This window comes from Bufo gargarizans, chromosome 3, assembly GCF_014858855.1.
Source record: "Bufo gargarizans isolate SCDJY-AF-19 chromosome 3, ASM1485885v1, whole genome shotgun sequence".
In the NCBI taxonomy this organism is placed as follows: Eukaryota; Metazoa; Chordata; class Amphibia; order Anura; family Bufonidae; genus Bufo; species Bufo gargarizans.
In genome coordinates this window covers 3831137-3849338 of record NC_058082.1, presented here as the reverse complement: position 1 = coordinate 3849338, position 18202 = coordinate 3831137, and the positions used below count along the sequence as shown (strand labels likewise).

Sequence of the window (18202 nt, the reverse complement as noted above, 5' to 3'; positions counted from 1 at the left end):
ATATAGTCTGCCTGTACAACAGCCTGCCTGTAAGTCCTTACTCTGTCTTACAGTCCGCCTGTAACTACACTGTCCTATAGTCCGCCTGTACAGCAGTTTGTGTTAGTCCTTGCTATCCTATAGTCCGCCTGTAAGTCATTACACTGTCCTGTAGTCCACCTGTACAGCAGTGTGCCTGTTAGTCCTTACTGTCCTATAGTCTGCCTGAACAGCAACCCTCCTGTAAGTCATTAGTGTCCTATAGTCCACCTGTACAGCAGCCTCCCTATTAGTTCCTACACTGTCCTATAGTCCGCCTGTACAACAGCCTGTCTGTAAGTCATTACGCTGTCCTACAGTCCTCCTGTAAGTAATTACACTGTGCTATAGTCTGCTTGTAAAGCAGCCTCCGTTAGTTCTTACACTGTCCTCACAACAGCCTTCCTGTTAGTCCTTACACCGTCCTATTATCCGTCTGTACAGAAGCCCGCCTGTAAATCATTACAGTGTCCTATAGTCCGCCTGTGCTTTCCAGGGAAGGTGCTTCCACCTTCAGTGCCTCCTTCCACATTTTAACCTGAAATGACAAATTCAGAAAAGCACATGATCATCCGCTGACCAATCAGCTGCACCCACTGCACTTTTTATCAGCAAGACTTCCTCAGGGGTGTGGCTACATGGCCTGTCCCTCCCCTCATTCACCATTGGTTACAGAGCGCTACATCAATGTTACAATTATAAAGACTTTAATAAAATGTAATTATAATACTCTGTACATTATAACAGCATCCAACAGGTGGCTGAGGTACGGGACAACTCCTCGCCAGGTATGTAATCCTGTCCGGCGGGTGGCTGAGGTACGGGACAACTCCTCGTCAGGTATGTAATAGTGACCGGCCAGTGGCTGTGGTTATCGGACAACTCCTCGTCAGGTATGTAACTGTGTTCGGCAGGTGGCTGAGGTACGGGACAACTCCTCGTCAGGTATTTAATCGTGAATGCTGGGTGGCTGAGGTACGGGACAACTCCTTGTCTGGTATGTAATAGTGACCGGCAGGTGGCTGAGGTACGGGACAACTCCTCGTCGGGTATGTAATAGTGACCGGCGGGTGGCTGAGGTACGGGACAACTCCTCGTCGGGTATGTAATAGTGACCGGCGGGTGGCTGAGGTACGGGACAACTCATCGTCGGGTATGTAATAGTGACCGGCGGGTTGCTGAGGTACGGGACAACTCCTCGTCAGGTATGTAATAGTGAATGGCGGGTGGCTGAGGTACGGGACAACTCCTCGTCAGGTATGTAATAGTGACCGGCAGGTAAAAGGTATGGGACAACTCCTCGTCAGGTATGTAATAGTGACCGGCGGGTGGCTCATGCTTTACTGTGAATTGCCGTGGATTTTGCCCACTTCACTGCTTCATGATTTAATGAGGGGTAACTATAAAGTAGATGCTTACCCCCAGAAGCAAAGCAACCATAAGTCAGACAGCTCAACGAGGCGCGAGGCACCCGAGGATCAGAAAGCTGCATGAGGCATCCATACTTAAAAGAAGTAAAAATTCCAAAACACAATGTATTTGTACAGGAGTCAGTGCTCATGTGATGTCCGGGGGGGCCCCGGGCCCTCATCTCTTCTTGTACAGACACGGCTTCAGCTGCAGGCCTAGATGTTTGGAGGCATCTCGCGCACCTCCCGTCTTGCTGAATTCAAAGAGGAAGAAATACGAGTTTTCTGTGTTCTAGGGACAAGAAATAAATGGCACTTACTAAATTATTACTGCACCCAGTGCTGACATCACTTGCTCTGCCCTCTAGAAAAAGGGATCATTACTCCACCCAGTGCTGACATCACTCGCTCTGCCCTCTAGTAAAGGGATCATTACTGCACCCAGTGCTGACATCACTCGCGCTGCCCTCTAGTAAAGGGATCATTACTCCACCCAGTGCTGACATCACTCGCTCTGGCCTCTAGTAAAGGGATCATTACTGCACCCAGTGCTGACATCACTCGCTCTGCCCTCTAGTAAAGGGATCATTACTGCACCCAGTGCTGACATCACTCGCTCTGGCCTCTAGTAAAGGGATCATTACTGCACCCAGTGCTGACATAACTCGCTCTGCCCTCTAGTAAAGGGATCATTACTGCACCCAGTGCTGACATCACTCGCTCTGCCCTCTAGTAAAGGGATCATTACTCCACCCAGTGCTGACATCACTCGCTCACTCTGCCCTCTAGTAAAGGGATCATTACTCCACCCAGTGCTGACATCACTCGCTCTGCCCTCTAGAAAAAGGGATCATTACTGCACCCAGTGCTGACATCACTCGCTCTGCCCTCTAGTAAAGGGATCATTACTGCACCCAGTGCTGACATCACTCGCTCTGCCCTCTAGTAAAGGGATCATTACTCCACCCAGTGCTGACATCACTCGCTCACTCTGCCCTCTAGTAAAGGGATCATTACTGCACCCAGTGCTGACATCACTCGCTCACTCTGCCCTCTAATAAAGGGATCATTACTGCACCCAGTGCTGACATCACTCGCTCTGTCCTCTAGTAAAGGGATCATTACTGCACCCAGTGCTGACATCACTCACGCTGCCCTCTAGTAAAGGGATCATTACTGCACCCAGTGCTGACATCACTCGCTCTGGCCTCTAGTAAAGGGATCATTACTGCACCCATTGCTGACATCACTCACTCTGCCCTCTAGTAAAGGGATCATTACTGCACCCAGTGCTGACATCACTCGCTCACTCTGCCCTCTAGTAAAGGGATCATTACTGCACCCAGTGCTGACATCACTCGCTCTGGCCTCTAGTAAAGGGATCATTACTGCACCCAGTGCTGACATCACTCGCTCACTCTGCCCTCTAGTAAAGGGATCATTACTCCACCCAGTGCTGACATAACTCGCTCTGCCCTCTAGTAAAGGGATCATTACTGCACCCAGTGCTGACATCACTCGCTCTGCCCTCTAGTAAAGGGATCATTACTCCACCCAGTGCTGACATCACTCGCTCACTCTGCCCTCTAGTAAAGGGATCATTACTCCACCCAGTGCTGACATCACTCGCTCTGCCCTCTAGAAAAAGGGATCATTACTGCACCCAGTGCTGACATCACTCGCTCTGCCCTCTAGTAAAGGGATCATTACTGCACCCAGTGCTGACATCACTCGCTCTGCCCTCTAGTAAAGGGATCATTACTCCACCCAGTGCTGACATCACTCGCTCACTCTGCCCTCTAGTAAAGGGATCATTACTGCACCCAGTGCTGACATCACTCGCTCACTCTGCCCTCTAGTAAAGGGATCATTACTGCACCCAGTGCTGACATCACTCGCTCTGTCCTCTAGTAAAGGGATCATTACTGCACCCAGTGCTGACATCACTCACGCTGCCCTCTAGTAAAGGGATCATTACTGCACCCAGTGCTGACATCACTCGCTCTGGCCTCTAGTAAAGGGATCATTACTGCACCCAGTGCTGACATCACTCGCTCTGGCCTCTAGTAAAGGGATCATTACTGCACCCATTGCTGACATCACTCACTCTGCCCTCTAGTAAAGGGATCATTACTGCACCCAGTGCTGACATCACTCGCTCACTCTGCCCTCTAGTAAAGGGATCATTACTGCACCCAGTGCTGACATCACTCGCTCTGCCCTCTAGTAAAGGGATCATTACTGCACCCAGTGCTGACATCACTCACGCTGCCCTCTAGTAAAGGGATCATTACTGCACCCAGTGCTGACATCACTCGCTCTGGCCTCTAGTAAAGGGATCATTACTGCACCCAGTGCTGACATCACTCGCTCTGCCCTCTAGTAAAGGGATCATTACTGCACCCAGTGCTGACATCACTCGCTCTGGCCTCTAGTAAAGGGATCATTACTGCACCCAGTGCTGACATCACTCGCTCTGGCCTCTAGTAAAGGGATCATTACTGCACCCAGTGCTGACATCACTCGCTCACTCTGCCCTCTAGTAAAGGGATCATTACTCCACCCAGTGCTGACATAACTCGCTCTGCCCTCTAGTAAAGGGATCATTACTGCACCCAGTGCTGACATCACTCGCTCACTCTGGCCTCTAGTAAAGGGATCATTACTGCACCCAGTGCTGACATCACTCGCTCTGGCCTCTAGTAAAGGGATCATTACTGCACCCAGTGCTGACATCACTCGCTCTGCCCTCTAGTAAAGATGCTGTTAGGTTGTATCTTACTTTATTGATGCTCTTGAAGCCCAACTGTGACATTGCGTTGAGGAACGGCCTGATGTCATCAAAACGACTGCTCACCTCGGCAACAAGTAACACCCCACTGAGAAGAAGAGAGAGCGTAAGAGACTGCAGCAACAAGTAACACCCCACTGAGAAGAAGAGAGAGCGTAAGAGACTGCGGCAAAAAGTAACACTCCACATAAAGCTGTGCGTCTCTGCCTGACCTTACAGCTTTATGTCACTGATCCTGTAGCAGTAAGGTCAGGCAGAGACACACAGCTTTAGGTCACGGATCCTGTAGCAGTAAGGACAGGCAGAGACACACAGCGTTCGGTCACTGATCCTGTAGTAGTAAGGTCAGGCAGAGACACACAGCTTTAGGTCACGGATCCTGTAGCAGTAAGGTCAGGCAGAGACACACAGCTTTAGGTCACTGATCCTGTAGCAGTAAGGTCAGGCAGAGACACACAGCGTTAGGTCACGGATCATGTAGTAGTAAGGTCAGGCAGAGACACACAGCTTTAGGTCACTGATCCTGTAGCAGTAAGGTCAGGCAGAGACACACAGCGTTAGGTCACTGATCCTGTAGCAGTAAGGACAGGCAGAGACACACATCTTTAGGTCACGGATCCTGTAGCAGTAAGGTCAGGCAGAGACACACAGCTTTATGTCACGGATCCTGTAGTAGTAAGGTCAGGCAGAGACACACAGCGTTCGGTCACGGATCCTGTAGTAGTAAGGTCAGGCAGAGACACACAGCTTTAGGTCACTGATCCTGTAGCAGTAAGGACAGGCAGAGACACACATCTTTAGGTCACGGATCCTGTAGCAGTAAGGTCAGGCAGAGACACACAGCTTTATGTCACGGATCCTGTAGCAGTAAGGTCAGGCAGAGACACACAGCTTTATGTCACGAATCCTGTAGTAGTAAGGTCAGGCAGAGACACACAGCGTTCGGTCACGGATCCTGTAGTAGTAAGGTCAGGCAGAGACACACAGCTTTATGTCACGGATCCTGTAGCAGTAAGGTCAGGCAGAGACACACAGCTTTATGTCACGGATCCTGTAGCAGTAAGGTCAGGCAGAGACACACAGCGTTCGGTCACTGATCCTGTAGTAGTAAGGTCAGGCAGAGACACACAGCTTTATGTCACGGATCCTGTAGCAGTAAGGTCAGGCAGAGACACACAGCGTTCGGTCACGGATCCTGTAGTAGTAAGGTCAGGCAGAGACACACAGCTTTATGTCACGGATCCTGTAGCAGTAAGATCAGGCAGAGACACACAGCTTTATGTCACTGATCCTGTAGCAGTAAGGTCAGGCAGACACACAGCTTTAGGTCACGGATCCTGTAGTAGTAAGGTCAGGCAGAGACACACAGCTTTATGTCACTGATCCTGTAGCAGTAAGGTCAGGCAGAGACACACAGCTTTAGGTCACGGATCCTGTAGCAGTAAGGACAGGCAGAGACACACAGCGTTCGGTCACTGATCCTGTAGTAGTAAGGTCAGGCAGAGACACACAGCGTTCGGTCACTGATCCTGTAGCAGTAAGGTCAGGCAGAGACACACAGCGTTCGGTCACGGATCCTGTAGCAGTAAGGTCAGGCAGAGACACACAGCTTTATGTCACGGATCCTGTAGTAGTAAGGTCAGGCAGAGACACACAGCGTTCGGTCACGGATCCTGTAGTAGTAAGGTCAGGCAGAGACACACAGCTTTATGTCACGGATCCTGTAGCAGTAAGATCAGGCAGAGACACACAGCTTTATGTCACTGATCCTGTAGCAGTAAGGTCAGGCAGAGACACACAGCTTTAGGTCACTGATCCTGTAGCAGTAAGGTCAGGCAGAGACACACAGCTTTATGTCACTGATCCTGTAGTAGTAAGGTCAGGCAGAGACACACAGCGTTAGGTCACTGATCCTGTAGTAGTAAGGACAGGCAGAGACACACAGCTTTAGGTCACGGATCCTGTAGTAGTAAGGTCAGGCAGAGACACACAGCTTTAGGTCACGGATCCTGTAGCAGTAAGGTCAGGCAGAGACACACAGCTTTAGGTCACTGATCCTGTAGCAGTAAGGTCAGGCAGAGACACACAGCTTTAGGTCACGGATCCTGTAGCAGTAAGGACAGGCAGAGACACACAGCGTTCGGTCACTGATCCTGTAGTAGTAAGGTCAGGCAGAGACACACAGCGTTCGGTCACTGATCCTGTAGCAGTAAGGTCAGGCAGAGACACACAGCTTTAGGTCACGGATCCTGTAGTAGTAAGGTCAGGCAGAGACACACAGCTTTAGGTCACGGATCCTGTAGTAGTAAGGTCAGGCAGAGACACACAGCTTTAGGTCACGGATCCTGTAGCAGTAAGGTCAGGCAGAGACACACAGCTTTAGGTCACTGATCCTGTAGCAGTAAGGTCAGGCAGAGACACACAGCTTTAGGTCACGGATCCTGTAGTAGTAAGGTCAGGCAGACACACAGCTTTATGTCACTGATCCTGTAGTAGTAAGGTCAGGCAGAGACACACAGCTTTATGTCACTGATCCTGTAGCAGTAAGATCAGGCAGAGACACACAGCTTTAGGTCACGGATCCTGTAGTAGTAAGGTCAGGCAGAGACACACAGCGTTAGGTCACTGATCCTGTAGTAGTAAGGTCAGGCAGAGACACACAGCTTTAGGTCACGGATCCTGTAGTAGTAAGGTCAGGCAGACACACAGCTTTATGTCACTGATCCTGTAGTAGTAAGGTCAGGCAGAGACACACAGCTTTATGTCACTGATCCTGTAGCAGTAAGATCAGGCAGAGACACACAGCTTTAGGTCACGGATCCTGTAGTAGTAAGGTCAGGCAGAGACACACAGCGTTAGGTCACGGATCCTGTAGCAGTAAGGTCAGGCAGAGACACACAGCTTTATGTCAGGGATCCTGTAGCAGTAAGGTCAGGCAGAGACACACAGCGTTAGGTCACTGATCCTGTAGCAGTAAGGCCAGGCAGAGACACACAGCGTTCGGTCACGGATCCTGTAGTAGTAAGGTCAGGCAGAGACACACAGCTTTATGTCACGGATCCTGTAGTAGTAAGGACAGGCAGAGACACACAGCTTTATGTCACTGATCCTGTAGCAGTAAGGTCAGGCAGAGACACACAGCGTTCGGTCACTGATCCTGTAGTAGTAAGGACAGGCAGAGACACACAGCGTTCGGTCACTGATCCTGTAGCAGTAAGGTCAGGCAGAGACACACAGCGTTCGGTCACTGATCCTGTAGTAGTAAGGACAGGCAGAGACACACAGCGTTCGGTCACTGATCCTGTAGTAGTAAGGTCAGGCAGAGACACACAGCGTTCGGTCACGGATCCTGTAGCAGTAAGGACAGGCAGAGACACACAGCGTTCGGTCACTGATCCTGTAGTAGTAAGGTCAGGCAGAGACACACAGCGTTCGGTCACTGATCCTGTAGTAGTAAGGTCAGGCAGAGACACACAGCGTTCGGTCACTAATCCTGTAGCAGTAAGGTCAGGCAGAGACACACAGCTTTATGTCACTGATCCTGTAGTAGTAAGGACAGGCAGAGACACACAGCGTTATAAATCAGTGTGATGCCATGCTCTCCCGCAGGACGAGCAGTGTCCAGAACGGAGGGTCACACCCACACCCGGAGGGTCACACCCACACCCGGAGGGTCACACCCACACACCGAGCCTGATTTCCAGACTGCACGCGCTCATGTGACACAGCCCTAACAGAGGCGGAGTGCGCCAAAGACAATGTGGCAATAAATAACACCCCTCCAGAAAGTGGCAACAAATACCCGCCCCCCCCCACTGAGTCAGGAAGATGAGTCACAGAGAGAGCGCAGCAATAAGTAACCCTCTACCTGACCGATGACATCACTCACCCCGGCTTTAAGATGCGATTCGCCTCCTGCAGAAAATCACTGAGATTCTTCCCCATCAGAGACAGACAGAAGACGGCGACATCAACCGAGCTGCCCTCGAGAGGCACCTGTGAGCAGAGAGAGCGTCAGACACCGACCGGAGAGACAGTCACAGGCTGCCCCAGACCATAAAGACAGAGACTGCCTCTGACCACAGAGACCACCTTGACCATAAGGCCCCATTTACACGTCCGCAATTTAGTTCCGCATTTTGTGGAACGGAATTGCGGACCCATTCATTTCTATGGGGCCGCACGATGTGCTGCGCGGGTACGGACCCGCACTTCCTGGTCCGCAATTCCGTTCCCGAAAAAAATAGAACATGTCTTATTCTTGTCCACAAATGCAGACAAGATTAGGCATTTTCTATTAAGCGCTGGCGATGTGCGGTCCGCAAAACGCAGAAAGCAGATTGCCGGTGTCCGTGTTTTGTGGATCCGCAAAACACTTACAGACGTCTGAATGGACCCTAAAGACTGCCTCAGACCATGGAGACCTCCTCGACCATAGGACCATCATAAAATGCACCAAAGAGACTGCCCGTGACTAGAGAAACCTCCCCCAACCAGAGAGACTAGCCCTAACAGAGATCGTCAGAGACGCCCCACAGATGTCTCATTGAGTGACACACACCTGGGAGGCACCTACATGCACTTACCTTGGCCATGTCACACACCGTCACATGATCGTTCAGGGCCACCAGGTCAAAGGAATGGACCTTGTTCCGAACGCTGCGTGCCAGGAGGGCGTCTCCACAGCCGAAATCAGCGACCACCAGAGAGGACGGCCTAGAAGACCACAACGGCAGGGTCAGAGGTTAATACAAACAAGGCGGCTCCACTAATGACAACTGAAAACCTAAGAAGAGGACACAACAAACCAAGCAGGACACATGCAGGAGACTGTCCTAGGAGTCACCATATGGGGGCGCACTGGGCTGATCGGCCAGTACCAGCAGGGGCAGCAGACTGTCCTAGGAGTCACCATATGGGGGCGCACTGACCTGTCCTTGATGATCTCAGTGATGGGGCTGACCGGCCACTACCAGCAGGGGAGAAGACTGTCCTAGGAGTCACCATATGGGGGCGCACTGGGCTGATCGGCCAGTACCAGCAGGGGGAGCAGACTGTCCTAGGAGTCACTATATGGGGGCGCAATGACCTGTCCTTGATGATCTCAGTGATGGGGCTGACCGGCCAGTACCAGCAGGGGCAGCAGACTGTCCTAGGAGTCACTATATGGGGGCGCACTGACCTGTCCTTGATGATCTCAGTGATGGGGCTGACCGGCCACTACCAGCAGGGGAAAAGACTGTCCTAGGAGTCACCATATGGGGGCGCAATGACCTGTCCTTGATGATCTCAGTGATGGGGCTGACCGGCCAGTACCAGCAGGGGGAGCAGACTGTCCTAGGAATCACCATGTGGGGGCGCACTGACCAGTTCTTGATGATCTCAGTGATGGGTGTGACCGGCCAGTACCAGCAGGGGGAGCAGACTGTCCTAGGAGTCACCATATGGGGGCGCACTGACCTGTCCTTGATGATCTCAGTGATAGGACTGACCGGCCAGTACCAGCAGGGGAGCAGACTGTCCTAGGAGTCACCATATGGGGGGTGCAATGACCTGTCCTTGATGATCTCAGTGATAGGACTGACCGGCCAGTACCAGCAGGGGGAGCAGACTGTCCTAGGAAATCACCATGTGGGGGCGCACTGACCAGTTCTTGATCTCAGTGATGGGGCTGACCGGCCAGTACCAGCATGGGGAGAAGACTGTCCTAGGAGTCACCATATGGGGGCGCAATGACCTGTCCTTGATGATCTCAGTGATGGGGCTGACCGGCCACTACCAGCAGGGGAGAAGACTGTCCTAGGAGTCACCATATGGGGGCGCACCGACTAGTTCTTGATCTCAGTGATGGGGCTGACCGGCCAGTACCAGCAGGGGGAGCAGACTGTTCTTAGGGTCACCATATGGGGGGTGCACTGACCTGTACTTGTTAATCTCAGTGATGGGGCTGACCGGCCACTACCAGCAGGGGAGAAGACTGTCCTAGGAGTCACCATATGGGGGCGCACCGACTAGTTCTTGATCTCAGTGATGGGGCTGACCGGCCAGTACCCGCATGCGGAGCAGACTGTCCTAGGAGTCACCATATGGGGGCGCACTGACTAGTTCTTGATCTCAGTGATGGGGCTGACCGGCCACTACCAGCACGGGAGAAGACTGTCCTAGGAGTCACCATATAGGGGCGCACTGACCAGTTCTTGATGATCTCTGTGTTGGGGCAGACTGGCTACTGCCAGCAGGGGGAGATGACTGTTCCAGGGGTCACCATACTGGGGGCGAACTGACCTGTTCTTGATGTACTTGATGATCTCGGTAATGGGGTTGACTGGCCATCGCTGGACCTGCTGGGAGAAGCCAGTGTGGTAGCAGGTGAAGGCATCGGGGTCTTGCTGGAAGAGGTTGAGGGCATCCTGACTGTCTGACGTGTACAGCTGCTGGTTGATGTAGCGGAAGCGTGCAGATTTCAGTCTCTGCTCCATACGAGAGCGCAGCTCTGCTGATCGGTCCTGCCTGGCATCGCTGTTATCAGCCTCTGGTGGCTGCTCGGCTTCTTTGAAGGCTTTTTGGGGGTCCTCCTCACCGGCGATCTCTGTTGCCTTGCTTCCAGCCTGGCACTGCATCACCTTCTTCAGTTTCCTCAGCCTGGCTCTCTCCTGAGGGGTCACCCGGTCACCCTCACCATATGCCGATGTCCTTGGCTCAGCTGCTCGGAGATGCTCGGCCTTTGGCTGTTTCCATGCAGAGCTCCCCGGCGGTGGTTGGGTCTGCTCTGCTCGATCTACCAGGACATTTCCATTCTGCTTCCCTTGGGATTTCTGGGACTTTAGTTTTCTTCTGTCTCTCCGATTTCGTGGGGCCTCTCCTGGAGCTGCTGTGGCCCCTGCTCCCTCATCTCTGGCCGTGTCCCTCTTCTCTGCGGCTCTTTGCCCCGAAATCCCAGAGTCAACCTTGAACTTGTTCCGACTCTTCTTCTTATTCTTCAGCTTGTTCCTCCACTGCCGGCGGCTCAGCCTCTCTTCAGACTGTGAGGGGTGCTCTTCTTCAGCTTGCGGGGGTTCCTCAGCCCTGGGGTCAACTTCAGGGAGGTGTCCTACTATACTCGTTATACCTGTGGAGAGAAGGGAAGGTCACATCTGACCCCCAATACGGGCATCACATGGGCTGAAATCAGATTCACTGCATACAGAGGACTATTGTCTACAGGCAGAGCAAACCCCACCGGGGTCCAGACCCCCAGATAACAGTGTGATCACAGTCACCCTGCCGAGTATTAATACCAGAGCAGCGACGTCACACACACAGTCACCCTGCAGAGTATTAATACCAGAGCAGTGACGTCACAGTCACCCTGCCGAGTATTAATACCAGAGCAGCGACGTCACACACAGTCACCCTGCCGAGTATTAATAAGAGGACAGTGACATCACAGTCACCCTGCCGAGTATTAATACCAGAGCAGCGACGTCACACACAGTCACCCTGCCGAGTATTAATAAGAGGACAGTGACATCACAGTCACCCTGCCGAGTATTAATACCAGAGCAGCGACGTCACACACAGTCACCCTGCAGAGTATTAATACCAGAGCAGCGACGTCACACACAGTCACCCTAAAGAGTATTAATAAGAGGACAGTGACATCACAGTCACCCTGCAGAGTATTAATACCAGAGCAGTGACGTCACAGTCACCCTGCAGAGTATTAATACCAGAGCAGTGACGTCACACACACAGTCACCCTGCAGAGTATTAATACCAGAGCAGTGACGTCACAGTCACCCTGCCGAGTATTAATACCAGAGCAGCGACGTCACACACAGTCACCCTGCCGAGTATTAATAAGAGGACAGTGACATCACAGTCACCCTAAAGAGTATTAATACCAGAGCAGCGACGTCACACACAGTCACCCTGCCGAGTATTAATAAGAGGACAGTGACATCACAGTCACCCTGCCGAGTATTAATACCAGAGCAGCGACGTCACACACAGTCACCCTGCAGAGTATTAATACCAGAGCAGCGACGTCACACACAGTCACCCTAAAGAGTATTAATAAGAGGACAGTGACATCACAGTCACCCTGCAGAGTATTAATACCAGAGCAGTGACGTCACAGTCACCCTGCAGAGTATTAATACCAGAGCAGTGACGTCACACACAGTCACCCTGCAGAGTATTAATACCAGAGCAGCGACGTCACACACAGTCACCCTGCCGAGTATTAATACCAGAGCAGCGACGTCACACACAGTCACCCTGCCGAGTATTAATACCAGAGCAGTGACATCACACACAGTCACCCTGCAGAGTATTAATACCAGAGCAGTGACATCACAGTCACCCTGCAGAGTATTAATAAGAGGACAGTGACATCACACACAGTCACAATGCAGAGTATTAATACCAGAGCAGCGACGTCACACACAGTCACCCTGCAGAGTATTAATAAGAGGACAGTGACATCACAGTCACCCTGCAGAGTATTAATACCAGAGCAGCGACGTCACACACAGTCACCCTGCAGAGTATCAATACCAGAGCAGTGACATCACACACAGTCACCCTGCAGAGTATTAATACCAGAGCAGCGACGTCACACAGTCACCCTGCAGAGTATCAATACCAGAGCAGTGACGTCACATACAGTCATCCTGCAGAGTATCAATACCAGAGCAGTGACGTCACACACAGTCACCCTGCAGAGTATTAATACCAGAGCAGCGACGTCACACACAGTCACCCTGCAGAGTATTAATACCAGGACAGCGACGTCACACACAGTCACCATGCAGAGTATTAATACCAGAGCAGAGACGTCACACACAGTCACCCTGCAGAGTATTAATACCAGGACAGTGACGTCACACACAGTCACCCTGCAGAGTATTAATACCAGAGCAGTGACATCACACACAGTCACCCTGCAGAGTATTAATACCAGGACAGTGACGTCACACACAGTCACCCTGCCGAGTATTAATACCAGAGCAGCGACGTCACACACAGTCACCCTGCCGAGTATTAATAAGAGGACAGTGACATCACAGTCACCCTGCCGAGTATTAATACCAGAGCAGCGACGTCACACACAGTCACCCTGCCGAGTATTAATACGAGGACAGTGACGTCACACACAGTCACCCTGCCGAGTATTAATACCAGAGCAGCGACGTCACACACAGTCACCCTGCCGAGTATTAATACCAGAGCAGCGACGTCACACACAGTCACCCTGCCGAGTATTAATACCAGAGCAGTGACATCACACACAGTCACCCTGCAGAGTATTAATACCAGAGCAGTGACGTCACACACAGTCACCCTGCCGAGTATTAGAGGACAGTGACATCACAGTCACCCTGCCGAGTATTAATACCAGAGCAGCGACGTCACACACAGTCACCCTGCCGAGTATTAATAAGAGGACAGTGACATCACAGTCACCCTGCCGAGTATTAATACCAGAGCAGCGACGTCACACACAGTCACCCTGCCGAGTATTAATACCAGAGCAGCGACGTCACACACAGTCACCCTGCCGAGTATTAATACCAGAGCAGTGACATCACACACAGTCACCCTGCAGAGTATTAATACCAGAGCAGTGACATCACAGTCACCCTGCAGAGTATTAATAAGAGGACAGTGACATCACACACAGTCACCCTGCAGAGTATTAATACCAGAGCAGCGACGTCACACACAGTCACCCTGCCGAGTATTAATAAGAGGACAGTGACATCACAGTCACCCTGCCGAGTATTAATACCAGAGCAGCGACGTCACACACAGTCACCCTGCCGAGTATTAATACCAGAGCAGCGATGTCACACACAGTCACCCTGCCGAGTATTAATACCAGAGCAGCGACGTCACACACAGTCACCCTGCCGAGTATTAATACCAGAGCAGCGACATCACACACAGTCACCGTGCAGAGTATCAATACCAGAGCAGTGACATCACAGTCACCCTGCAGAGTATTAATAAGAGGACAGTGACATCACACACAGTCACCCTGCAGAGTATTAATACCAGAGCAGCGACGTCACACACAGTCACCCTGCCGAGTATTAATAAGAGGACAGTGACATCACAGTCACCCTGCCGAGTATTAATACCAGAGCAGCGACGTCACACACAGTCACCCTGCCGAGTATTAATACCAGAGCAGCGACGTCACACACAGTCACCCTGCAGAGTATCAATACCAGAGCAGCGACGTCACACAGTCACCCTGCAGAGTATCAATACCAGAGCAGTGACGTCACACACAGTCACCCTGCAGAGTATCAATACCAGAGCAGTGACGTCACACACAGTCACCCTGCAGAGTATTAATACCAGAGCAGCGACGTCACACACAGTCACCCTGCAGAGTATTAATACCAGGACAGCGACGTCACACACAGTCACCCTGCAGAGTATTAATACCAGAGCAGAGACGTCACACACAGTCACCCTGCAGAGTATTAATACCAGGACAGTGACGTCACACACAGTCACCCTGCAGAGTATTAATACCAGAGCAGTGACGTCACACACAGTCACCCTGCAGAGTATTAATACCAGAGCAGTGACGTCACACACAGTCACCCTGCAGAGTATTAATACCAGAGCAGTGACGTCACACACAGTCACTCTGCAGAGTATTAATACGAGGACCGTGACATCACACACAGTCACCCTGCAGAGTATTAATAAGAGGACAGTGACGTCACACACAGTCACCCTGCAGAGTATTAATAAGAGGACAGTGACATCACACACAGTCACCCTGCAGAGTATTAATACCAGAGCAGTGACGTCACACACAGTCACCCTGCAGAGTATTAATACGAAGACAGTGACATCACACACAGTCACCCTGCCGAGTATTAATACCAGAGCAGCGACGTCACACACAGTCACCCTGCAGAGTATTAATAAGAGGACAGTGACATCACAGTCACCCTGCAGAGTATTAATACCAGAGCAGCGACGTCACACACAGTCACCCTGCAGAGTATTAATACCAGAGCAGCGACGTCACACACAGTCACCCTAAAGAGTATTAATACCAGAGCAGTGACATCACACACAGTCACCCTGCAGAGTATTAATGCCAGAGCAGTGACATCACATACAGTCACCCTGCAGAGTATTAATACGAGGACAGTGACATCACACAGTCACCCTGCAGAGTATTAATACCAGAGCAGCGACGTCACACACAGTCACCCTGCAGAGTATTAATAAGAGGACAGTGACATCACAGTCACCCTGCAGAGTATTAATACCAGAGCAGTGACATCACACACAGTCACCCTGCAGAGTATTAATGCCAGAGCAGTGACATCACATACAGTCACCCTGCAGAGTATTAATACGAGGACAGTGACATCACACAGTCACCCTGCAGAGTATTAATACCAGAGCAGTGATGTCACACACAGTCACCCTGCAGAGTATTAATAAGAGGACAGTGACATCACACACAGTCACCCTGCAGAGTATTAATACCAGAGCAGCGACGTCACACAGTCACCCAGCAGAGTATTAATACCAGAGCAGTGACATCACACACAGTCACCCTGCAGAGTATTAATAAGAGGACAGTGACATCACACACAGTCACCCTGCAGAGTATTAATACCAGAGCAGCGACGTCACACAGTCACCCAGCAGAGTATTAATACCAGAGCAGTGACATCACACACAGTCACCCAGCAGAGTATTAATACCAGAGCAGTGACATCACACACAGTCACCCTGCAGAGTATTAATACCAGAGCAGTGACGTCACACACAGTCACCCTGCAGAGTATTAATACCAGAGCAGTGACATCACACACAGTCACCCTGCAGAGTATTAATACCAGAGCAGTGACATCACACACAGTCACCCTGCAGAGTATTAATACCAGAGCAGTGACGTCACACACAGTCACCCTGCAGAGTATTAATACCAGAGCAGTGACATCACACACAGTCACCCTGCAGAGTATTAATAAGAGGACAGTGACATCACACACAGTCACCCTGCAGAGTATTAATACCAGAGCAGCGACGTCACACACAGTCACCCTGCAGAGTATTAATACGAGGACAGCGACATCACACAGTCACCCTGCAGAGTATTAATACCAGAGCAGTGACATCACACACAGTCACCCTGCAGAGTATTAATACCAGAGCAGTGACATCACACACAGTCACCCTGCAGAGTATTAATACCAGAGCAGTGACATCACACACAGTCACCCTGCAGAGTATTAATACCAGAGCAGTGACATCACACACAGTCACCCTGCAGAGTATTAATACCAGAGCAGTGACATCACACACAGTCACCCTGCAGAGTATTAATAAGAGGACAGTGACATCACAGTCACCCTGCAGAGTATTAATACCAGAGCAGTGACATCACACACAGTCACCCTGCAGAGTATTAATAAGAGGACAGTGACATCACAGTCACCCTGCAGAGTATTAATACCAGAGCAGTGACATCACACACAGTCACCCTGCAGAGTATTAATACCAGAGCAGTGACATCACACACAGTCACCCTGCAGAGTATTAATAAGAGGACAGTGACATCACACACAGTCACCCTGCAGAGTATTAATACCAGAGCAGTGACATCACACACAGTCACCCTGCAGAGTATTAATACCAGAGCAGTGACATCACACACAGTCACCCTGCAGAGTATTAATACCAGAGCAGTGACATCACACAGTCACCCTGCAGAGTATTAATACCAGAGCAGTGACGTCACACACAGTCATCCTGCAGAGTATTAATACCAGAGCAGCGACGTCACACAGTCACCCTGCAGAGTATTAATACCAGAGCAGCGACGTCACACAGTCACCCTGCAGAGTATTAATAAGAGGACAGTGACATCAGTCACCCTGCAGAGTATTAATACCAGAGCAGTGATGTCACACAGTCACCCTGCAGAGTATTAATAAGAGGACAGTGACATCACATACAGTCACCCTGCAGAGTATTAATACCAGAGCAGTGACGTCACACAGTCACCCTGCAGAGTATTAATACCAGAGCAGTGACGTCACACACAGTCACCCTGCAGAGTATTAATACGAGGACCGTGACATCACACACAGTCACCCTGCAGAGTATTAATACGAGGACGTGACATCACACAGTCATCCTGCAGAGTATTAATACGAGGACGGTGACATCACACACAGTCATCCTGCAGAGTATTAATACGAGGACGGTGACATCACACACAGTCATCCTGCAGAGTATTAATACGAGGACGGTGACATCACACACAGTCATCCTGCAGAGTATTGATACCAGAACAGTGACATCACACACAGTCACCCTGCAGAGTATTAATACCAGAGCAGTGACATCACAGTCACCCTGCAGAGTATTAATACGAGGATGGTGACATCACACACAGTCACCCTGCAGAGTATTAATACCAGAGCAGTGACATCACATAGTCACCCTGCAGAGTATTAATACGAGGACGGTGACATCAGTCACCCAGCAGAGTATTAATACCAGGACAGTGACATCACACACAGTCATCCTGCAGAGTATTAATACGAGGACGGTGACATCACAGTACTATTCCTTTCAGAGGGTAATAAATACTCTTGGTGAGATATCATTCGCTGACTGCAGATCATGTGATCAGACCTGGTGCAGGTTTCTTCCGCCTCTTGGCAGTTGTGGTGTCCGGGGCTGGCGGGAGGTCGGGGTACAGAGTACTGGGGGTATTGAGGCTGCGCAGGACCTCCTGGAGCTGACGGTTTCTCTTCAGCCGCTTCTTTCTGCTTGACGTTCCCTGCGGACATGAACACTGGACAGTTAGACTCCTGACCAGCGGTGAGCGGGCCCCGGGGTTCGGCCGAAACTTGGTTCAAAGTTCGATTCAGGTTCCGAACTTGACCCCGAACCCCATTAAAGTCAATGGGGACCCGAACTTTGGGGCTGAAAAATGGCTGTAAAAGAG

At 50.9% G+C, this 18202-nt stretch overlaps 1 protein-coding gene across 3 annotated transcripts in view; it reads right to left on the bottom strand.

The window, feature by feature from the left end:
• Positions 1-708: 708 nt before the first annotated feature.
• RRP8 (ribosomal RNA processing 8) overlaps positions 709-18202 on the bottom strand; it is a 37235-nt gene continuing 19741 nt past the window's right edge. For all 3 annotated transcript variants that reach the window (XM_044285583.1, XM_044285584.1, XM_044285582.1), the window contains exons 3-8: positions 17887-18034; positions 10504-11326; positions 8805-8934; positions 8108-8214; positions 4210-4306; positions 709-1719 (exon numbers count right to left, since the gene is read on the bottom strand). In XM_044285583.1, the coding sequence (XP_044141518.1) occupies positions 1606-1719; positions 4210-4306; positions 8108-8214; positions 8805-8934; positions 10504-11326; positions 17887-18034 (1419 nt within the window). In that variant the 3' untranslated portion in view covers positions 709-1605. The remainder of the gene's footprint in view (positions 1720-4209; positions 4307-8107; positions 8215-8804; positions 8935-10503; positions 11327-17886; positions 18035-18202) is intronic.